We start from the raw sequence: 22,643 nt of genomic DNA on the forward strand, positions 1-22,643 counted from the left end.
AAACTGTAAAAAATGGTGAGATAGTTTTGGCTCTCCATAAACATATGACCTAGAAAAGGCGAAAATCACAACAGAGATCAAAATGATTTAAGACACGTCCAAAGGCAATCTGTCACAGCCACCTGAAACATAGTCACCGCAGGTCAGTGGAAGATTATTTCCAGAAGCAACAAGCAGGGAAGACAGAAGGAGGAAGGAAAAGCAAGAGGAGGATATACCCCAGCTATGGAAAGAGAACAGATCCAAAACCAGGACAGAGCTTCCTACAATGGGAGGGAGCATCCAGAACTCTCTGCTGAGCCAATCGTGATGGAGCTGGGCCTTTGCCTGGTAAGTAACTGCTGGACAGCTGAGCCACATTCAGCCCTGGTGTGTGAGACAGAAGGGTATAGGAAGAGTTAGCCACAGAGCGCACACAGAATAGTAAGTCTCTGGTAGGGTACAGGGATTCTCAGGTGTGCCAATTAGCACTGTGGCGCTCTGCTGTTTTCCTAAACACTGCAGGTTCCTATGGACTGAGCCTCTTTGAGTGGCAAGTAGAAAATGACCTTTTGACCCTGCAGCGTGTAATATGGTGTGTTAGCTGGTGGCTAAGTTTGAACACGGCTTGTTTGAGGGGGTGGAAAGTGTTGGATGGTAGTTTGGCTGTGACAGGATGGATACATAGTTGCTATGAGATCCTGCTAGGTATCAGAAGAGCCGGTTATTACTACTCAAGACGCCCCTGTGCTTTCTGTTCTACACACAAGGCCCTTACCAGAGGCAACTGTCTGGACTTCAACCTCCCAACCTTCAGAATTCTGAGCCAAAATAAAGCCCTTCTTACATTACCCAGGTTCAGGTGTCCTGTCATAGCAACAGAAAACACACCAACTCAGTTGCTATGTTGAACTTCTCCTTAATCTCATATCCTTATCTAAGGAGAAGTGTTACAAAAAAAAAAAGAAAAGAAAGAAAGAAAGAGAGAGAGAGAGAGAGAGAGACAGAGACAGAGAGAGACAGAGAGACAGAGAGACAAAGAGAAATCTTCATGCTAGCTGAGGCTTCACTATTCTAAGCTTATCTGTCAGGACAGCTGAGGAAAGTCCCTAAGAATATCTGGGATTCCTCTCTACTGCAACCCTCTATTGAAGGCTCTGCTAGAAAAGCCTCCTGGCTTTTGAATGCTTACACTTGAATGTATTTATTCCACAGAAATACAGAGAAACTTGATGTAACACCAAATAATCAAGAGGAAAATTCTAGGCAAGTCACCAAATCCAGAATCATGGTCCTGTTGTCTGATGTGTTTATACATATAAATAGCACATGGTTGGTTACCAGCCCCAGCTCCTGACTCAAATCTCTACAACTCCGTTCTGGCCTTATCATGCCCAGAAATATCATGCCCTAAGGACATGAGGTTGACACACTGCACCCCAATAGCACTGCTTAGCAGAAAGCCTCTTTTCACATTTCTCCACACCCCGGCACTCAAAGGCCTTTCCTTGGTCAGCCTTAATATCAACTCATTTCAAAACACTGGCTGTTTTCAGATTGCCCTTTGAGTCCTTCCAGCCATCCCCTAAAAGCCTGAGGAAGGGGAGACCCTGGCTTGAAGAGGTTGGGGTGACTATGGGTGCCAACTCCTTCCACCCTAGATCCTGTTCCCAGATTCTCAAAACTCCCCAAGTTGGCACAACTGAGGCTGGGTAAGTCCAGGGCAGAGGTGAATAAACAGATCACTCCCCGGTAGTAACAGTCAATGGTCAAGCCCAAGCCTAAAGCACATCCATGGGTTTGACTTTATCAAGAGTTAGTCTGTAGATGGACAGCTGTGAGCCTATGTCTTTTGGCAAGGTGAGAGTACCAGCTTGGCCACATGTTGACGTTCCTCCCAGATGCTAATCTTTTTATTTCAATGCAAGGAAGACTCGGGAGCATTACATAACATTATATAACACTACCGTGCACCCTTCCCTTCAGAGACAATTGGGAACTGTTTGCTTCTCAAGAACTTAATTGCAGATTTCCTTTTAATGGCCTGAGGTGGAGGCATTCCCAGGGGCAGATCAGAGGACCTCAGCCTGAGGTCCATCCTCAGCTTCCATCAGGAATGAAGCCAAACACTCTAGTTTCAGATTCTCTTGACAATGTGAAGGGGAAAATACAAAATACGGCATGACTTTAAATGCTTTCAGATTTAATCGCCTTGAGTATTTATACATTTTCTTTCCTCATCTTCCCAAAGCTAATCCCACACGTTTGAGAATCTAGCCACCCTACCAAGAAATCTGAAATCCCAGTTCATGACGTCAACCAAAAAGGGATAGCACCTTGTGTTGACTCAGCTCAGATTATAAAATCCCATGGGTAACGGAGCAGAGATGCGGGTGTTAAGGTGTTGGTATCGGAGTCAAAAAGTCTGAAGCGTCATTCTCTGTGTCCTTTCTACAAGGGTGGTGGGGGTGGGGCGGTGCCATTTACTCGGGACTTAATGTTGCCCTAAACTTCTTTATACTCAAAACTCGTTGCATCCTTTTCCTTAGCTGGGTTTGGGGACTGTGTGTGTGTCCAACTGGTCCTTGAAGTTGGCAATTATATCCACAAACCTTCCCTTCCTTTCTCCATTTACTGCATTTGAGGGAGAGAGCACAGCTCAGCGCCGAGGAAAGCTCCCAGAGAGCCTTTCTGACAGATGCGCGCCCTGCTCCAGCAACCCGCCTGGCTGCAAAGTTTCCTCTCATCGCTGACACCCACTTCCTATTCCCCCAAGCTGTCATGCTGGCCGGGTCCCCTCGCGATCAGGGAAGATCCAGGCTGCCTGATGGCAGAACCAGTCTCACAGCTAAATTCCGCCAATCCCAGCAGATAGGCTGTCCAAGGCACTCCGGCATCTCCGGAACGCCTGCAAGGTTCCCTTCTCGCTACCAGGAACCAGGCACTAGAGGTAGAGAGGCGAGGGAGCTACGGGGCTCCGAAGAGAAATAGGGGCGCTCTTGCGGGAGCGACAAAAGGAGAGCTGGGTGCTAGAGCGAGCGGAGACGACTGGAAGGAGGGGGACACAGGAGGCGGCGGGGCGCCGCAGGGGGCTCAGCAGACCAGACTCTGGAGGAAGCCTGAGCTGGAAAGGGCGCGCTCGCCGCAGCCGGTGGGTGCCGGCTGCGTAGTCCGCCCGCAATCTTTGGAGCCTTTCAATCGCGGGTAGGAGGGGGTGCTGGGTGTTGGGGGTGGGGGCACCATTGTCGGGGGCGTGCCTTGGCGGCGATTGGCTGCGGGAGCCTGACGCGCGGCCCTGGGGGCTGGCTGGGGGGGTGGCAGCGAAGCGGGGGGGGAGGTGCTGGGTGTTGGAGCCGCCGGCCCCGCGCGCTCAGAAACATGCTGAGGTCCCGGCGGCTCTTCCAGCAGCGACAGCGGCTCCAGCAGCAGCGGCGGCGGCGGCGGCGGAGACAGCGCTCGGCTACGGAGGAGAAGGCGCCCGGCGTCCATGCCTCCGGCCCCGAGCCGCGGCTGCCCTGACCTGGCCGCGACCTCCCCGCGCGGGCCCCGCAGCCCAGGCTCCTGGGGTGCTCTCCAGGCGCGGCTCAGCCCCGCCACACCCCCCGCCCCCGGCCTCCGCAGCTCGGCATGGGCGCGGGGGCGCTCGCCCTGGGCGCCTCCGAACCCTGCAACCTGTCGTCGGCCGCGCCGCTGCCCGACGGCGCGGCCACCGCGGCGCGGCTGCTGGTGCTCGCGTCGCCTCCCGCCTCGCTGCTGCCTCCAGCCAGCGAGGGCTCAGCGCCTCTGTCGCAGCAGTGGACAGCGGGTATGGGCCTACTGCTGGCCCTCATCGTGCTGCTCATCGTGGTGGGCAACGTGCTGGTGATCGTGGCCATCGCCAAGACCCCGCGGCTGCAGACGCTCACCAACCTCTTCATCATGTCCCTGGCCAGTGCTGATCTGGTCATGGGACTGCTGGTGGTGCCTTTCGGGGCCACCATCGTGGTGTGGGGCCGCTGGGAGTACGGCTCCTTCTTCTGCGAGCTCTGGACTTCGGTAGACGTGCTGTGTGTGACGGCCAGCATCGAGACCCTGTGTGTCATCGCCCTGGACCGCTACCTCGCCATCACGTCGCCCTTTCGCTACCAGAGCTTGCTGACGCGCGCGCGAGCGCGGGCCCTTGTTTGCACAGTGTGGGCCATCTCGGCGCTGGTGTCATTCCTGCCCATCCTCATGCACTGGTGGCGGGCCGAGAGCGACGAAGCGCGCCGCTGCTACAACGACCCCAAGTGCTGCGATTTCGTCACCAACCGGGCCTACGCCATCGCCTCGTCCGTCGTCTCCTTCTACGTGCCCCTGTGCATCATGGCCTTCGTGTACCTGCGGGTGTTCCGCGAGGCCCAGAAACAGGTGAAGAAGATCGACAGCTGCGAGCGCCGCTTCCTCGGCGGCCCAGCCCGGCCGCCCTCGCCCGCGCCCTCGCCGTCACCAGGGCCACCGCGCCCCGCAGACTCGCTGGCCAACGGGCGCTCCAGCAAGAGGCGGCCGTCGCGTCTCGTGGCTCTGCGCGAGCAGAAGGCGCTCAAGACACTGGGCATCATCATGGGTGTGTTCACGCTCTGCTGGCTGCCCTTCTTCCTGGCCAACGTGGTGAAGGCTTTCCACCGCGACCTGGTGCCCGATCGCCTCTTCGTCTTCTTCAACTGGCTGGGCTACGCCAACTCGGCCTTCAACCCCATCATCTACTGCCGCAGCCCCGACTTCCGCAAGGCTTTCCAGCGCCTGCTCTGCTGCGCGCGCCGGGCCGCCTGCAGACGCCGCGCAGCCCACGGGGACCGGCCGCGCGCCTCCGGCTGCCTGGCGAGAGCCGGGCCGCCGCCGTCCCCCGGAGCTCCCTCGGACGACGAAGACGACGACGCCGGGACCACCCCACCCGCGCGCCTGCTGGAACCCTGGGCCGGCTGCAACGGTGGGACGACCACTGTGGACAGCGATTCGAGCCTGGACGAGCCGGGCCGCCAGGGCTTCTCCTCGGAGTCCAAGGTGTAAGGGGCAGGCTCTCTGGGCGCACGGACGCCGCTCCCCATAGTCCCGGGCTGGACACGGGCTCTGCATCCCTAGAGGAAGAGAGCCCGCCTGGGCGCCCCTGAGCCGCTCCCCAGGGGAGAGAGGAAATCTCTGTTTACTCAAGACCGAAAGCAGGTGAAAGCAAAGCCCGCAGATCTTTTGAATCATCCGAGACGTACAGAGAAGCCCCGGACCCAGCGTTGCGCAAAAAGGAAAGTTTGGGAGGAGTTGCAAGAGTGTGGCTTAGTGTGGCTTACTGGTTTGTCTTGAGTTCCTTTCTCTCTGAGGTTCGGCCTTTCGTGTGTTTAATGCACCTTTAGGCATTCCCACCCCCCAGGTGGGTTTTGACACTTTCTGCAAGGACCCGAGTGGAAAACTAGGAGGGGAGGGGAAGGGGGAGGATGGAGTCTATCACCTGGCCTTCCGGTTCCACACCTAGGAACCTAAGTATTCAGCTTCGGTTTGGGTTGGGGGCGGGGGCAGTGATAATTAGCCAGGAAGTGTTTCCTTTTGCTTTCTAAAGAAATTGCATATTAATTCCGGAGTACTGGTGTCTCCTGTTCTTAAAGCAAAGGGGAAAAGATGGATTCGAAGCAGACAAATCTGGTTTGGAGAAACTGTGTGGAGCACGGTTCGCCTTGTTTTCCTCCGGAGGGCAAAACTTGTCCCCTGCGCGCCTCGGTGGTCCTGCTGTGGGTCCCTCTACCTCACTCTGTGCATATTGCACAGCAAGATAGAAAGACTTGTTTATATTAAACAGCTTATTTATGTATCAATATTAGTTGGGAGGACCAGGCGCTGAGTCTGTCTCTGTGACATGTGACTCTGTTAACTAAAGATAGGACAGAACAAAAGGAAACAGTTGAGATTATTGCACATGTGGCTAAAAACAAAGACAAAAAAAAAAAAAAAAGGGCAGTGGCTGGAAGGCCATTTTGCACAGTGTTAGGCATTGTAAAATCTATAGAAGTTGTTAACTTGCACAAAAAAATTAAATATTTTTAATGGGACAGGGAGGGTGGGCAGATCTTAAAAATGCTAAAATAAAATTCAAACTCAGTTTCTCTTGTCTATTATGTTATTGAGTTGATGGTTTATTGGGAGATTACTTTTTATACTCTTATCATGGTACTGTAACTGTATCCATATTATAAATATTATTATCTTACATATTTTTATTATTATTTTTTAATGTCCAAGTGCCCACGTGAATCTGCTGGTAAATTTTAGCACTCATGTGTATATTCTATCTCTTCTTGTGTGTGTGACCAAGTATTTATACTCTGGTGCAACTAACTACCGTGTGCGGGGAATTGGTCCATGTGCAATAAAAACAGCAGTGCAGCTCAATCAAGGTTATGTGCCGTGTGTCTGTAAGGGGTCCGTGATGACAAGAGAGACTGAATGTTTGCTTCAAAATACAGACTGGCAGCTCTTTTAATATCTCTTCATGACTCCATCACAGAGCAAAATGCCTCTAGACCAAATAAGACACTCACCAACAGAGAGCCACAGATTTGCCCTAAATTTTCACAGCCGGATTCAAGGTATTCCAGAGAACTTAGGCACCCTCAGGAGCCCATCTGCCACACTTGAAGGAAGAAGGGATAGTGCATCTTCTGCAAAGGAGAGCCAGAGAGAGTGTTGGAGCCAGGTAACTCAGCAGCAACTTCGCAGAAACGCAGGCAGGAAGGAGTGACCCACTGGACGATGTCACCCACTTGAAATACGGTGAGTGGCTTCCATGGCTTATGTTTGTGTCCCCATTGAAAACCACAGCGGGCTCACAGTTCTGCAGTGGCTGCTTAGAATGGGGAAAAAAAGTTCATGCTTAAGCAAAGATGTATAAAAGGGCTCCTGAAGCAAATATTATCTCTCTCACATAAGTACCTAGGTCCCTTTCAGCAGAAGTTCTGGGTGGGCAGCAAAGGCAAACTTAACTTCCTAACTTTCATTTAACTTTATAACAGAGTTATAACATCCAAATGGATACAGGTTTTTTTTCTCACTAAAATTAGTTCCAGAGGAGAGTATAGTAAAATTCCATCCTGAGATTAATTGTACATTCCCCAAATCTGTTTATTCAATATGTTTAAACAAGCTTTTCATTTCACGACTGAACCGTAATGTAACCAGAATGAAAAGTATACCGTTTTGGCTCAGGCTCCATTTTAAGATGGACAGACAGCTTCTTCCAGGCAAAGGTAGGACTCCCCATCCTTTCTCTAAAGTCGTGTCTGAAAGCTCAGAGATGTTTAAGAACAATGCTGGCCTTTAGATCCCTGTAGAAGGAAGGCAGAATGAACAGTAGCCATGTCCACAAAGGCTTCTCACAAGTTTACCCCGTGTTTTTAGAAAAAGAAAGTAGGGAATGAAGAAGAAAAGAAAGAGGAAGGGGAGGGACGGGGAGAAAAATGGGATGGTAAATGATAATAGTTAAACTTATTTTGAAAGCATAAATCTATCTCAGGGTAAAATATTACTGGAAGTTCCCTAGGAACCGAAGTTCATTTTAGTATCACCACCCCACCCCAAAGTATGTACATGCTTTTTGTTGGAGGCTTTTTCATTCATAACATTAAAACTCGTTCTCGTCTGAAGAATCCTGAAGTACCCAGTTAATGCCTTGCTGTCTACATGAGAGAATATCCCCACCCCAAACACAAGTGCTGGTCTGCAAACCTCAGCTCTTAATATCATGAATGTTCTTTCAATTCTAAGAGCAAACTATAATTTAACTACTGGGTAGAGGTGTTCAGTTTCTTTAGTGAACTGAAGGAAGTCACTCTGCAGAGGGATCAGTTTACATGGGCTTGCAGGAAACAAGAAAAGATTTTTGTGGGATCCTCCAGATGGGCACCACAGATATTCACAGGTAGGCCGTGTCCGAGATTCTGAATAGGCAGGAAAATTACTTTGGGTTGTTATTTAGGAGGAGAGCCATGTGTTATAGGAATTGTGGAAACTGGTTTGCCAATCTCAAAAGTTACAGTAGCCAGTTCGGTGTGTTAGCTGCTGAAACAGTATTGCAGAGATAGGAAGGGGAAAGAGACAGTGTATGTGCAAGGAGCTGGCTTACCCTTGTATCTGTACACAGCAAGTTGCTAAAGGTATCGACTTTAATATCACAACAGGAGACAGAATACAACTAAGCTTGGTTACAATGTTGCCGTGTAACAACATGGCTATGTTGGCCGTGGAAGTGGGCACTGTCAGGTTTTGGAGTGGTGGGGTCATCACAATTTTGGGGGATATATATACATCCTTTCCCCCCCCTCCCGCCCCCGGGTGCAGCAATGGACATTGGGATGGGCCCTTCAGGAGCTTGCTGCTCCTGAGCTTGGCCCGTTGAGTTTATTTTTCTGTTCTGTGCTTTCCTTGGAATTGTAATTCTTAATAACTTCTAAGTGTCTATTGGGAAACCTTTCCTTGTTAAGCACATTTCCCCCAACTTATTTAAATTTCACATTGTGCTAGATTGCTGACTTCCTCTCACATCATGTAAGATTGCTAGGTAGAAAATTCTGTGCCCCTCCCCCGTGCCTGAGTTCTTAGCAGCAGCTTCTGAGGAAGCATGGAGGGGAACCTTAGTCTAGAACTTGTGTTGCTAAATGTAACAGACGTCTTATGCATGTCTCTAACAAAGCTGGACCATGTGTTCTTCGGGGCGGGGTGGGGGGAATAAAACTTAGGAGTAGCTCAAGTTAAATGCATTGGCACAGATAATGTAGTTTTATTTGTACGTTTCTAGCTCAATGTGCTGAGAAACACTAATTCTTTTGGCTCTCCGCCAATTTTCTACTAATCAAAATGGAGAAGATATGCAGTGTTTGGATTATACCTAAAAATAGCTCCCTGCAGTCACATCAGCAAATGGAATTAATTTCTCCTCCTTCCCCGTCACTCACACGCTCCATGTTAGTTGAATTCCCATCTAGAATATTGCTTCTGAATCTCATAATTTTTGAATCTCTATATCCCAAGTAGTTTTTGCTCTGTTGTGGTGATCTATCGGACCGCTTCCCAGAGGATAACCATCTCTGAAAAAACACCCGCTTTAACCTGATACCATTTAGAGTCTGTCAGCCCCTAAAATATAATCCTGGGGGTATTATTATTGTTATTATTATTATTAAATACTCTGTAGATTAACTTACTGCATCAACAGTTCTTTTACTTTTAGTGGGGAGAGGGAGACACTTGGTAAATTGGATTTGGTTATGGGGGAGTTGAGAAGCTTCCAAATGAAGTTGCTTTGACAGCCTGCACAGAGCCAGCATCCCTGGCAGGCCCATGATACTGGTCCTGAGGCAGGATCTTTGCAGGCATGCTAGCAACACTCCAGGAAGCCAGAAAGTCACTACCTTTAAACTTTACCTTCAGTCAGATACTGGGCACTGTTCATATGCACAAGGTCCCTAAGGCCTCTCCTTATTTTCCAGCCAGCAGAGCAGCTATGCTAGCTTTCGTGGGAGTGGGCATGTTCTTCCGTTCTTCTTGAATGAGCTAGAAATATCTAGACTATGTAGTTCTCCACAGATGCTCTTCATTTCTCAGAAATAGTTTTCTAAAACATTGATTTTTTCCCCCACATTTCTTAGGACACAAATCCCCCCTTTCTCTCTCTCTCCAACACAGGCTCTTGCTCACAGCTGGTAATTAAGAGTGTCAAGATCATCTTCTTTCTATTAACAACACCTCTATTAATGCTTACCTCTGAAGCATTTAATGTCTGGTTCTCTTGTCCTCCCAAAAGTTCAAGTATTGCTCCAAAGGAAGGGACGACTTCCAGAAAACAAAACAAAACAAAACAAAAGATCCTCAAATTATTGTTTTTTACTTTCCTGTTCACTTGTCCCTCAGGATGGGTCTGGTACTGAAGGTGTGAGCTACCCTCCCAGCATGTGTCTCTAACGCTGGCCTGGAGCTTCTTAGTCATTTTACTCTCATTACTGACTCTGCATGCAATTCTACAAAAGACTGTGGGTTGTTTTTTTTTTTTTTCCCTGAGCTTGTTGATTGTGGGAATTGGGGCTAAAAACCTTTGGAAGAGTAGAAAACCTGCCCAAACAGATGGCCGCATGGGCCTCCCTGGCCTCTTCTCTAGCTGTGCTTCCTGTGCCCACTGACCTTGGGAAGGTCAGCGGGCTTTCTTCTGAATGGAGCTCTTTTCCCACAAATCTACTCAGTTTGCTTATAATTGCCTCTGAGACTCTGAGGTGAAGGGGTCCTCTCTGCTGGGCTTACCATCATCTTCTCTCTCTCTCTCTCTCTCATATATATATATATATATATATATATATATATATATATATATATATATCAAATGTATAATACCCCACACATCCAAACAAATAGTTCTTCCTTTTTAAAATTGCACTTAAAATTCCACAGAAACCACAACTGAATAAGGTAATCTGCTTCCCAAGCATGGGATTAAAAAACCTGTTTGCTGCTCACTGTGCAAAGGCAGTTTAATGATTCTGAAATCACAGGTACTTGGAGAAAAGTGAGTCAGTTGGGAAAGCCCCCTCAACGCTACAGTTTAGTGTTGACTTGTAGATGCTAATACCATCTGTCTAGCTTGTTCTTTTTCTTGTGATAGCAGTTTGAAGGTGAAAAGTGCTGAGAGCCACAGGAGAGTTGAGAGTTTTGCTTTTTTTTTTTTTTTTTTTTTTTTTTTTTGCTTACCTTTCTTTTGTGACTTGCAGGATATTGGGTTTCTTTGTTCCCGATTTAATAAACAGCGTTAAATCTACAGGAACTTTACTGACTTCAAGTGTCTGTCATTTTAAACTACAGGAACTTAGCTGTAATCTTGAGATCCTCCTTAAAAGTCTGCTTACAAACAGTAACTGTTAAGAGATGTGGCAACTGCATTTTCTGCAGCGTGCAGAGTTTGAAAGCCACTAGAGGCAATGGTGGGTTTCTGTTTTGTTTTTGTTTTTAAGGAAAATGTTCATCTGTGAAGAAAGACTGTACTTGAATAATTCAGTGATCAATCCTGCGATAATGTTCCCCCATAGGTGTACCCAGGAAAAACCGAGTCTCTTAGAAAGATTCTAGACTTTGGCATGTGCAGATTCTTGAGATGTCTGATACCTCAAAAAGTGGGATAGGAGTAACTTGAGTGTTAAATCTGGTCTGACAAGTACTTAGCCCCTCATCGTGGCAGCCTCTTCCTTTATAAAGACTAAAATTCTGTGTGGAATTTTGACTCCTGGTTGGTCTAAGAGGCATCTGAAACTGACGACCGGGTACTGTTCTATTTCCAGAGCTTTGCAGTGAGGGATGTGAAAATCAGCACCAAACCCTTGTTAGTTTTCTGTCTTAAAGTAATTTTGTTAACATATATTAATTATACATAACGGGTTTTGTTGTAATATCCTTACAAATGTGTCAAAGGTATTTTAGGTGTTTCCAAAGGAAAATATTTTTTTCTCCTTTAAAAGATTGTATATTTTTTAATTGCATTTATTTATTTCAGGGTGTGTATGCCTGCTACAACACACCACATAGAGGTCAGAGGACAACTCTCAGGAGTCCATTCTCTCCTTCCATGGTATGGATCCCAGGGATGGAACTCAGGTTGTCAGGCTTGGTGGCAGACACCTTTACCCCCTCAGCCATCTTGATGGCTCCTTCCACAGCTTTCATACTGTAAGCAACCCCATTTAATTTTCTCAAAGGTGTCACACCATTGCATTATTTTCTGTTAATCACAAATCATGTCTAGTCCCAGAGATATCTTGTAGCAGAAGATGAGAGCAAATATAGCCTGGTACAAAATGTCAGCCAGCATCAGCATGCCATCCCCCCTTCCTGGAATTTTCTTAGTATTTTTTTTTCTTCTTCTTAGATCAATGTCTCCAGAGGCACAAAGCTCTGAAGATCTAAGGGGGGAAATTACACAAAGTTAAAATATGTAGCATGGAAAATGATACATCTTTGCAGCCCTATAAAAGCATCCTGCAAGCACCAGGCAGAGCTGGCAACTTAGATTTGTCTCCACCATGCTTAGTACAGCCTGCTCTCCAGAGGACACAGGTGCACGGCTCTCCTCCAAGCATCATTGTGGTGACATACCTAAAGGGCATGTGTGCTGTCTTCATAGCAGATGTGTTCAGAACCACGTGGGGTGCCTCCCATGACGACTCTGACGTGATTCCTATGTCCAACTACTATTAATTGAGGGTACTGTGTGCTCTCCCAGACTCTGCAGTCTGTCCCCAAGGCATTCACACTTTGGGGAGATTAGGCATCCCCCAGAAAATGTGATAATGAGGCAGGTGTAGTTATGTACAAGACATATGGGCTAGAAGGGAAGATAAAACCAGCTCCCCGGTCCCACGGAAACACAAGACAAGCTGTGTTTAATGTCACATTCACTCGTAGCTTCTTAAAGAGGAGAAAAATAAATAGATGAAATTAACGTCTTGACATGTAAATGATATATAACGGCATTACCAATGAGATATTCTATACATACACGTGCATGTGTGCTAATCCCGGGGAACCTGGTATGTGTATGACTCAGAACCCGTCTCAATCGGCAATAGCAACTTTCCAAGCACTCAGCAGCAGAGGACAGGGTGGATAATCTGTTGACGTAAACACAAGGCTAGTACAGTGGCATGAAGGGCCATTCCCTGGGACGTTCCTGGGGGAAGGAAATTATGTGAACGAAAGCAAAGCATTGTGGGTACTCCAGATGAATATTCTGGTAGGAAATAGCTGATTGCAGATAGTCCTTGCTGCAGACACTGAAGGTGCACCTGCATACCTGGAGGGGTCTCCTGAGAGCACAAGGAAGGTTTATGGACTTTTCCTTCCTGAGGCATAGCGATTTATGACCAACAATGTCAGGATTAAAGCAGTGTTTTTGAAAGATTAGCCATCAGTGACACGACAGGTGACTATAACTTCTCCCTTAATCTTCAAAAAATAATTCTGAGTCTATTCGGTTGTCTCACTATACAAAATAGGAAACCAGTAGTTACACCATTTCATATATGTGAGCTCTTTATTAACTTGACTTTTTTATTTTTATATTTCTATTTTAGAGCTAACTCAGCGAAATGCACCCTTGCCGAGCAAGTTCTGGGTGCATAAGCTGAGGATCAGGTTATGCCCGAAGGTCGTGCCCTCAGGGTGCAAAGCTCATGATTGCAGAAAGTTTGTTCAAGGCCATAGTCGAGCACAGATCATGTCTGGGAGAGGTACACGTTTCTGCTTTAAATTTTATTTCTGCATACCTTTGCTGCAAGAAATAGCAATATAAGCATTAAAGACAAATTGCATATATCTTTATATATCATCTCTCATAATAGCAAACAGACATTACAACCCTCCTAGCCTTTGTATGTCCCCTTAGTCTTGAAACAGATTACTAATCATTGTTTCATTAAAGAGAGAGAAAGGGAAGGGAAAGAGAGAGGGAGAGAGGGAGGAGGGGATAGAAAGGGGGAGGAGTGAGAGAGAGAGGGAGGAAGAGAGAGGGAGGAGAGAGATCTTACATGGAGCCCGCCCTCAGCTGCTCAAGGGAATGCCATAATGCCTTCTGAGAAAGCGTTGAAGCTTATGTGTTACTCTTTGTTCCATATGTGATATATCTGTCAGCTCCCAGCAATGCATATTCATTTAAAACAACATTATCAATTTATCTTTCATTAGCATATATTGGTGGGTAAATAGTTTTATTTTATTCCAAAGTTGTTTCCACACATGTGTACTTGGATGGTCCCCCCACCCACACCTTCCCACCCCTCTTCTCTTTTCAAAGTTATAGCTTTACTAGTACAACTTCCGATTTTAATGGTTTGACATTTTTCTTTTTTAAAAGATTTATTTATTTATTTTATGTGTACGAGTACACTGGCTGTCTTCAGACAGACGAGAAGAGGGCATCAGATCCCATTACGGATGGTTGTGAGCCACCATGTGGTTGCTGGGAATTGAACTCAGGACCTCTGGAAGAGCAGCCAGGGCTCTTAACCTGTGGTTAACTGAGCCATCTCTCCAGCTCCCATGTTTTGTTGTTGGTTTGTTTGTTTTTAATGTAAATTTCACATGGCTGAAAACATGAGCTACTTACCTTTGTGAGTCTGGCTGATTTTTGCTGGTTTTGTCCATTTTCTTGCAAAGTAATATAATTTTGTTCTTTCTGGCTGCATAAAACTTCATTGTGTGTGTGTGTGTGTGTGTGTGTGTGTGTGTGTGTGTGTGTACATGTGTGCATATATGTACATATGTGTGATTGTGCATCTCATGTGTTTTTCATTCATCTATTGACAACTTGGCTTTTAGAAGCAATGCCATTATCAACATGGGTTTGCATGTATCTCTATGCTAGGCTGACTTGATCATTTAGGGTACATATTCAGAGGTGGCTAGCTGGGTTGCACGGTCGATCAAACAGCATCATGTTTCCTGATACTCACTATAGAGCTCTGGATTGGGCAGGAAGGAGCAGCTCAGGGTATGACTGAGCATGGCCGTGTGACATTTTTAAACTCTCTGCCTTAAGCCTATTAGATCTATTTGGTATGAACACATTTCCTCTGCACCAGTTTCTGAGATTGATTTACAAAATCAGAAGACTGATTAAATAATTTATAGTATAGAAGCCACAAGGCCACTCCGTGTATTATTTCTATACCCAGGAAAGGTAATTATAATGACAAAGCTCTTAGCTACCTGAATGTCAGGGAGCCTCTTGCCTTTGAGCCCCATACTTCTTTGTCCCCTGGATAAGACTTGTTGACTCTGTATCCCTTTTCTGGCGCTCAGATGCCCACTCTCTTTCTACCTCACTCCCCAACAGAAACATTGTTTCTTCGTAGAAGCTAAATGCCTCTGCAGGTCACAGGCATGTCTTGTTGACCTGGCCTTCTCTTTGCAAGAGCCTCCTCCCTCTGCTCTCAGCCATTATTTCTGAGTTAATGGAAGGCTAGGATCAGGGAGGGATTTTACAGCCTGCCTGCTCCTCTGAGAAGAATGCGAGTTTCTTGTAGAAAGCCTTCTGGTTCTCTCTGCACGTTCTGGGCACCAGTGTTTGACACAGTCCATTTCATTACCCTAGATAGTGTTGTTCCTCCTTCATTTAACAATGGCTTTTCCCTGAAACAACACGTATGTCTCTAGCCCCCATTAAAATCTTTATTTCTCTAATTTGCCTATGGGATGAATTCAAAAGCATATGTTCATCACCCACAGGGTATGGAGCAGTTTAGCAGCCTCAGCCTCTGAAAGCAGTGCACTCTGCAGGGCTGGCCATTCAGGCTGCAGCCACAAGAGGACAGTCTGAAAGGAGAGCCATTTTGTCCAGGGAAGAAAAATGGTGAATTTTGTGATGGTTCATAGGAACTGGGCTCAGTCTAACACAGTTTAGATTATAATCAGAGCCCAGTCTGAAATGTGTGGGGTAAGCTACAAGTTAGATTTTTTTGTTTCTAACCAGTATACTTTTGGAAACTATATTGTTATTTTGCTGCATCACAGATCAATTTACAGTATTTATTCACTTATTTTTCTAGTTGGGTGTAGGCCTTGTAGACAGTCTTTTATCTATTTATTTTTACATGTATGGGCATTTCGCCTGCATTCATAAGTGCACCATGTACATGAGGTTGGAGATCACAAGACGGTATCACAGCCTATGGATCTGGAGTTAAAGATGGTTGTGGGCTGCCCTGTGGGTAGTAGGAATTGGACCTGGGTTCACGAGCAGCCAGTTCTGTTAACTGCTGTTAACTCTCCAACCCCTAGATTGGTGGTCTTAAAATCGGGCAGGTACTTTTTTCTGTTGCTCTTATTATTAAACTGACAAAATAGTTTTATATATTCACTGGTACAATTTAAGATAAATATACATATATATCTATAATGTCTCTACATATAGATATTTCACATACTAATGATTTGATTAACATATCCATCTCCACACATAACTGTCCTTTTTAAAAAAAATTGTTTTCATTACTTTTATGTATGTATAAGTGTGTGAGTGTGTGAGAGAATGTGTGTATATGAGTGTGTGTGATAAAGTATGTGAGAGTGTGTGTATGAGTGTGTGTGAGAGTGTGTATGTGTGTGTGAGAGTATGTACAAGTGTGTATGAGAACGTGTTTGTGTGAGTGTGTGTGAGTGTATGAGTGTGTGTGAGAAAGTTTGTATGTGAGAGAAAGTGTGTACGAGTGTGTGCATATCACATATGTGTGAGAAAGTATGTATGTGAGTGTGAAAGAAGGAAAAAATGTGTATGTATGTGTTGCACATCACGTGTGTGTGTGTGTGTGTGTGTGTGTGTGTGTGTGTGTATTCATGGAATCCAGAAGAAGGCATCAGGTTGCCGAGAGCTGGAGTTGTAGGCAGTTGTGAACCACCTGTTGTGAGTGCTGGGATTGAACTCAGATACCTTTGTGAAAACTCTTAACCCTCTATTTGTTATGTAAACATTTAATATTAACTTTATAGCAATGTTGACATGTGCAGTGTGCTATTAATGATGGGATTGTGTCTCCAAGTCGGTCATCTGGAACCTCTTCCTATACCTTAACATCTGGTCCCCTGACCTTTCTGGGCTCCTCCATCCCTGTCCCCTGATAAGCACCTGTGGTCATTCTCCAGCCTGTACTTTGGAAGCCAATGCAGGGTACACAACTGCTGTGAAAGCTCGTTTATCAAAACCCAGGAGCAGCTGTCAGCTCAATCTTGAAAAAAAAGAAAGATTCTGTTACTTTTTAAGAGTAACCAAACACACCACACACACATATATGGATGCTTATGTACACATGTGCCCGTGTGTGTGTGTGTGTGTGTGTGTGTGTACAAAGTGATGGAATAGGGCCACAAACTCTTATCCAAAGCCCCAAGGGGCCATGTGTGTTTTGGAATTGAGATTGTTTTTAATTTTCAGAAGATAAATGGTAATAAAAAGACATTACACGCTACACTAACTAAGGTCCAGGTCAGAATCCTATAATCAAACATTAGTGTCTCTACTGTGAATGTATGATTATTCATGCCAAGTAGATAAATAATGACTATAAATAGCCTCACGCCAGTTCAAGTCAGATTCTGCTGCCGAATGAGTTCAAGTAAGGTCACATTAACTGCCAATGAGTTATGGAAAACTCTTATCTTGAGAGCTTTCTGGACCTGGGGAACTTGGCATTCAAGGCTGCAGACCTATGCTCTGACATGTTCCTTTCTGGAACATCACCTGCTCGTGAGGGAAGCCAACAAAGCACTTTGAAACCTATCACCTGTGGCCTGTCAACTCATCTACCAGTAATATTCACAGAACACTGTGAGGAAAGGCTTAGGTGTGTGTATGTGTGCACATGTGTGCATGTGTGGGCATTATAGGGACATGTGTGCATCTGTATGTGTGCACGTCTCTATGTATGTATGTTTGTATTGCTGATTTTTAACTTAGAGCCTTATGCATATTAGGCAAACGCTCTACCAATGAGCTATAACCTTAGCCAAAAAAAAAAAAAAAAAAAAAAAAAAAAAAGGATTAAAAATAACTAAGACTGAATCCTAGAGCAGACTTTAGGGTGAGAGGCATCATAGCGATGAGAGAAACGGTTTGGGGAGCAGCAGAAGTCAGTGTATCACATGGCCAGTCCTCTGTTTGCCTGCACTGATGATCTCCTTCAGTGTTACAATAAGGTCAATTCTACAGACTTGCAGATGCAAGACGCCTTTAAGACAGTCATTGTAGGGGCTTCAGATAGGTAATTAGGAGAGTGGTTGCTGCACTGAGTTTGATACCAGCATGGTCACATGAGTCTGTAATCTAGCACCGGGGAAGTAAGCACAGGATGACCCTGAGGCTTGATGACCAGGCAGTCTAGGCACTCCGTGAGCTTCAGGTTCAGTGAGAGACCCTATCTCAAAACACAAGTCAGAGGCTGGGTGTGGTGGAGCATGGCTATAAGCCCAGTACTCAGGAGTTCAAGGCTGACTGACCTGGCCTAGAATTCTAGGCCAGAAAAGGCTGCATAGTAAGAGCCTACTTAAATAAATATTAATAAATAAATAAGAGGAGCTGAGAAAGACACCTGTTATTTACTTTTGGTTTACACACACAGACATACACACAGACATCACTGTAATGACAAACAGCTCTTAAAACAAAGAATTTTCTTGTCCTTGAGTCATCAAACCCTTCAAGATTAAAAACAACAATAAAAACAATAAAAACAATAAAAAGCTATAATCCAGAAAGACACATACACATTTCCATGTAGAACAGCATCTTTCAAGCAGCCCCGTGCCCAATTCCTACCTCAGATGTTTGCCACACTTGACAAGGAGGTGAATGTCCAAAACTCAGTTAGTGTACAGCAGAGAGCACCTTCATCTCCAGCTACCTCAAACTGACTGTGATCATATGCCTTAGTAGCTTCTATGACATTTACCTCAACTTAAGATTTTCAGAGCAATATCCGCAAAATAAATATTTCTGAACTTACAGTCACCCTTTATCTTCGTCTTAAAGGTTGCAGAGAGGAAAGACAACGGCAGGTTTTTCAGTTTTTCTTTTTACATTTTCGTGTCCCCATCATACAAAACAGAGGGGGAAGAAGACAAGGAACCCCCCCCCCCCAAGAAAAAGACAAACCGTTTCAAACTAGCAACTTTGTCAAAGCATCAATTTTCTGTTTGACATTCACTGGGAAAGAAAATGATGAAGTAAAAAACTTTTAAGTGTTGAGCTGTCGCAGGGGGCAGAAAGGTTTCCATTAGCCCCTGGCATCACATCATGATTTAGATTTGGTAGCACTGGGCACAGAATTTCTTCTCGTTGGCATTTTGAGGAGTCCGATGGGAGAGAATTCTGAGTGTAGACGAGTTATATTTCCCATCCTCTGCTTCTGTCTGAGCTGTTCATGAGGGCATCCCTTCCAGTCTAAGAATCAAAAAGAGACCTCACCTACAGCAACACCTTAGAGAGCCCACAGGAAGACAGGAGCCACTTTGACAAGAGACTTCTGCTGGCTCCAAAAATTGAGCAGCGGCAGAGTCCAGCGTCTTTTACCACTTACTCTTAGGAGAGAGAAGAAGAGCAGAGACTGTGCAAGAAGGACCCCAAGAGGGACCCCAACCAGGGCTTCTTCCATCTTGTGCCTTCATCCAGCTGCTGGCCACACTCTCAATGACAGACACACTCCAGAAGCCTGGCTCCTCCCCCATCTCACAATCTTCTTGTCAGGCTGTGCATCCAGGTTCTGGCTGCCTCCTCAAAGAGCCAGGGGCAGTGATGGATAGTTCCTCCTAAGTCAAGCAGCCAAGGCCTCCGGAGGGGTTCCCTTCTTATTGTCACCTTTGAGGACCCCTTCGCCCTGCCATTAGAACAACTCTCCGTTATGATGACGATTGTGTTTGGCTCCTTCTGCTGCTACTTAGTGTGAAAAATATGCCACGAGGCAGATGGCTCAGTGAGAAAAGCACTCAGTGCACAAGATCAGGCCCCCAGCACTTGTGTAAAAAGCTGGACTCGGTGGCAGAGGTGTGGCTTGTGTATAGAGTGGCCAATTACAGACCTCAGGAGCTCACTGGTCTTAAAAAGCAACGTGGACAACGCTAGAGGAAGACGCTCCAAAATGCACCTGCATAAACATGGAGAAACGTACACACATACATAGCAGAAGAACACGATCTGAGAAATGGATATTACCGATGCCCACATCTGCTAAGCCAAAGAAGGCAGACTACCCAAATGTGTCTGTGGACAGGAGCTGGGAGGAGAAGTGACCAGCAACTGCCTAGTGGACATGGCATTTATTTTTGGGGTATTGAAAGTATAGTGGAACCAGAAAATGATGAGAACAATGAGTCCGGCACAAGCTTTGAGGGTGCTATCACCAAACTGCACATAAGCACATGACTGAAATCACCAGTTTTTGTTACCTGTTTAACACACACACATACACACACACACACACACACACACACACACACGCAACTTATGCACGCACACTCATGCGCGCACTCACTCACAAATAAAACTGATAGAGTCCTTTGCTCTACTTAGACTTTATTTAAATAAACAAAATCTTAGTAAAACAAAAATGTATTTTAACAAAAGAAAGAGAAGGAAGAAAGGATGGCTTGAACCACAGTTAAGCTTGTTATTAAATTGTTATTTATTTGTTTTGCCTTGTTTCTCTTATTGAGACGGGGTCTCATGCAGCTTGGACTGGCTTCCCACTTTTTAACTGGCTATGTAGCTGAGGCTCAGCCTTGAACTCCTAATCCTCCCAAGAGCTGAAATTACAGGAGTGTGCTACCATGCCTGGCTCTCAGTTTTTTTTGTTTGTTTGTTTGTTTGTTTGTTTGTTTTTTCAGAGTTTGATCAAGGCAGAATTTTAAGATTAGAGGGGCTGATGCAAGTTCTCTCTGGTTGCAGACAAGGAAGTTACAGCTTCTGGAGTAAGGCAATCCTGGAGAGCAGACATGTAGGTTCCAGTATGGTCCTGCCAGTCTATTGAGTATGAGACAGTCTCTCGGGGCCTGTTTCCCCAGCAGGAAAGCGAGACTGAAAACACCCAGTGTGCGACTCCTTCAAACATCACCAGACCACTTGGTGCAAAACCAAGTCACAGGGAGAGACATCGGTCTGAGAAGTGCTGAAGGGAAAAAAGTTATTTACTGGGCTTCAGCATGAACACACCATCCCAGGCAGGTCCCTCAAGGTGCAACTGACGAAAATGGGCAACTTTGTAACATAACGCCTTAGGGCTGGTAGACAGCACCGAGCAGGGTCCTAAAGCAAGTCTGGACAGGTAAATTGCTGTGTACATAGCAAGCTGTTAGCCTGTTGCCTTGGATAAATCACTGGGCGGAGTGTGTGTTCTAAAGCCAACTGCCAGTTATGTATTGGTCCACAGTCATCCCCTTGTGGAAGGAAGGGCTCCTGAAATGGCACCGATAGCACTGGGCATCTCCATTCGGTTCCCGAGTTCTGCCTTTGGTAAAGAGATCAGAGCTCACAGAGATGAGCCCTCAGTTAAGCACATAGCCCAAGGGAGTTCATCCAGTCTCAGGGATAGAGATTCCTGCTAACACAAAACCGAAACAGGACAGAAAATCAGAGTATCCTTCCATGGTGGCTTCCAGGCAGATCTAAGACCAAGCCTTCAACCTTACAGACCAGCATCCCCCACTGCCCACTGTTAAACCAGACTCCCCTTCTTCCAACGCTGGCAACTTAATTCAGCTACAGTAGAAACTCCTAAGTCTTCGTTCTAAAGGAAGTTTATTTAATTTCCATTTATTTCCATTTCTTGTTTACCTTCCAGGATGGTGAAGGCAGAGGCTCTCAGGATGCTGGTGGATCAGCTTTCACTGGTGTCCTGAGTCTGACCTCAGAGGACAAACGTGGAGTCCAAAGGGAGAGGCTGGACAGACGTGACCTATGGACAGAATTCTGGGAGCAGAAGTTTTCACATTGTTTAGCTTGATGATCTGAGCGTGATTGGACCTACATTCTCATAGTTGGCTGCTGGCCTCCTGCCGCCACCAGTTTCCAACACCCTCGGGTGCTGCCTGGGTGAAATGTCCCTCTCCACTTCAGACTCGTTCTCTGACCAGAGGTCAAGATTTTGTTTCCGTTTCAGTATTTAGCTGTCTGTCCTAAGCAGCTCTCTGACCTTGAGAATTACCCAAGTATGCATGGCAGCCTACCTCAGCCACATAAGAGTGTTATAAGTAATTCCTGTTTTGGACAGTCCTTAGGGTTAGAACTGTCCTAATACAGGAACCAAAAACTCCTTGGTCCTCTTTCTCTTCAGAAATGGCTCCTGGCAGGGAGTGAGGGAGAAATGACCTACGCCTCCAGTCAGTGGGGGTAGGGAAATTCTATATCCAGAAACCTCAGCATAGAGAGCAGAGGGGGTGACAGTTGAACTATACCACTGCTTAGGTTTTCTTCTTTGCTCTTTTTTTTTTTTTTTCCATTTCACTTTTGTGTGGTTTTAATTACCAATGGCTTTCAATTTTTTCCTAGCAAGAAAAAAATTATTGCGTTCTAACTGAATGTCAAGCCCTACTACATTGGATAAGGGAAGGATAGGAACATCAAACATGGTACCAGGGACACTGAGTCCTGGAGGAGGAGGAGGAGGAGGAGGGAGAGGAGGAGGAGGAGGAGGAGGAGGAGGAGGAGGAGGAGGAAGGAAGGAAGGATAAGAAGAGAAAGAGGAGGAAGAGGAGGGAGAGGAGGAGGAGGAGGAGGAGGAGGAGGAGGAGGAGGAAGGAAGGAAGGATAAGAAGAGAAAGAGGAGGAAGAGGAGGGAGAGGAGGAGGAGGAGGAGGAGGAGGAGGAGGAGGAGGGAGAGGAGGAGGAGGAAGGAAGGAAGGAAGGATAAGAAGAGAAAGAGGAGGAAGAGGAGGGAGAGGAGGAGGAGGAGGAGGAGGAGGAGGAGGAGGAGGAGGAGGAAGGAAGGAAGGATAAGAAGAGAAAGAGGAGGAAGAGGAGGGAGAGGAGGAGGAGGAGGAGGAAGGAAGGAAAGATAAGAAGAGAAAGAGGAGGAAGAGGAGGGAGAGGAGGAGGAGGTAAGAGTCTAACTCTGTCTGATTGCACCCCATTTACTGTAGGAACCTAA

At 46.1% G+C, this 22,643-nt stretch overlaps 1 protein-coding gene and 1 long non-coding RNA gene across 2 annotated transcripts; both read left to right on the forward strand.

Annotated features, from left to right (window-relative positions):
• Positions 1-248: 248 nt before the first annotated feature.
• LOC117724305 (uncharacterized) lies at positions 249-22,147 on the forward strand. Its single transcript, XR_004608801.2, has 5 exons — positions 249-330; positions 6,562-6,756; positions 11,513-11,587; positions 13,089-13,244; positions 21,339-22,147. It is a non-coding gene; the product is annotated as an uncharacterized LOC117724305 (long non-coding RNA).
• On the forward strand, positions 3,607-6,375 carry Adrb1 (adrenoceptor beta 1). Its single transcript, XM_034523978.2, has one exon. It carries the CDS (start codon positions 3,607-3,609, stop codon positions 5,005-5,007), a length of 1,401 nt encoding a protein of 466 aa, XP_034379869.1. The 3' UTR covers positions 5,008-6,375.
• Positions 22,148-22,643: the final 496 nt, after the last annotated feature.

Source organism: Arvicanthis niloticus, chromosome 1, assembly GCF_011762505.2.
Source record: "Arvicanthis niloticus isolate mArvNil1 chromosome 1, mArvNil1.pat.X, whole genome shotgun sequence".
Classification (NCBI taxonomy): Eukaryota; Metazoa; Chordata; class Mammalia; order Rodentia; family Muridae; genus Arvicanthis; species Arvicanthis niloticus.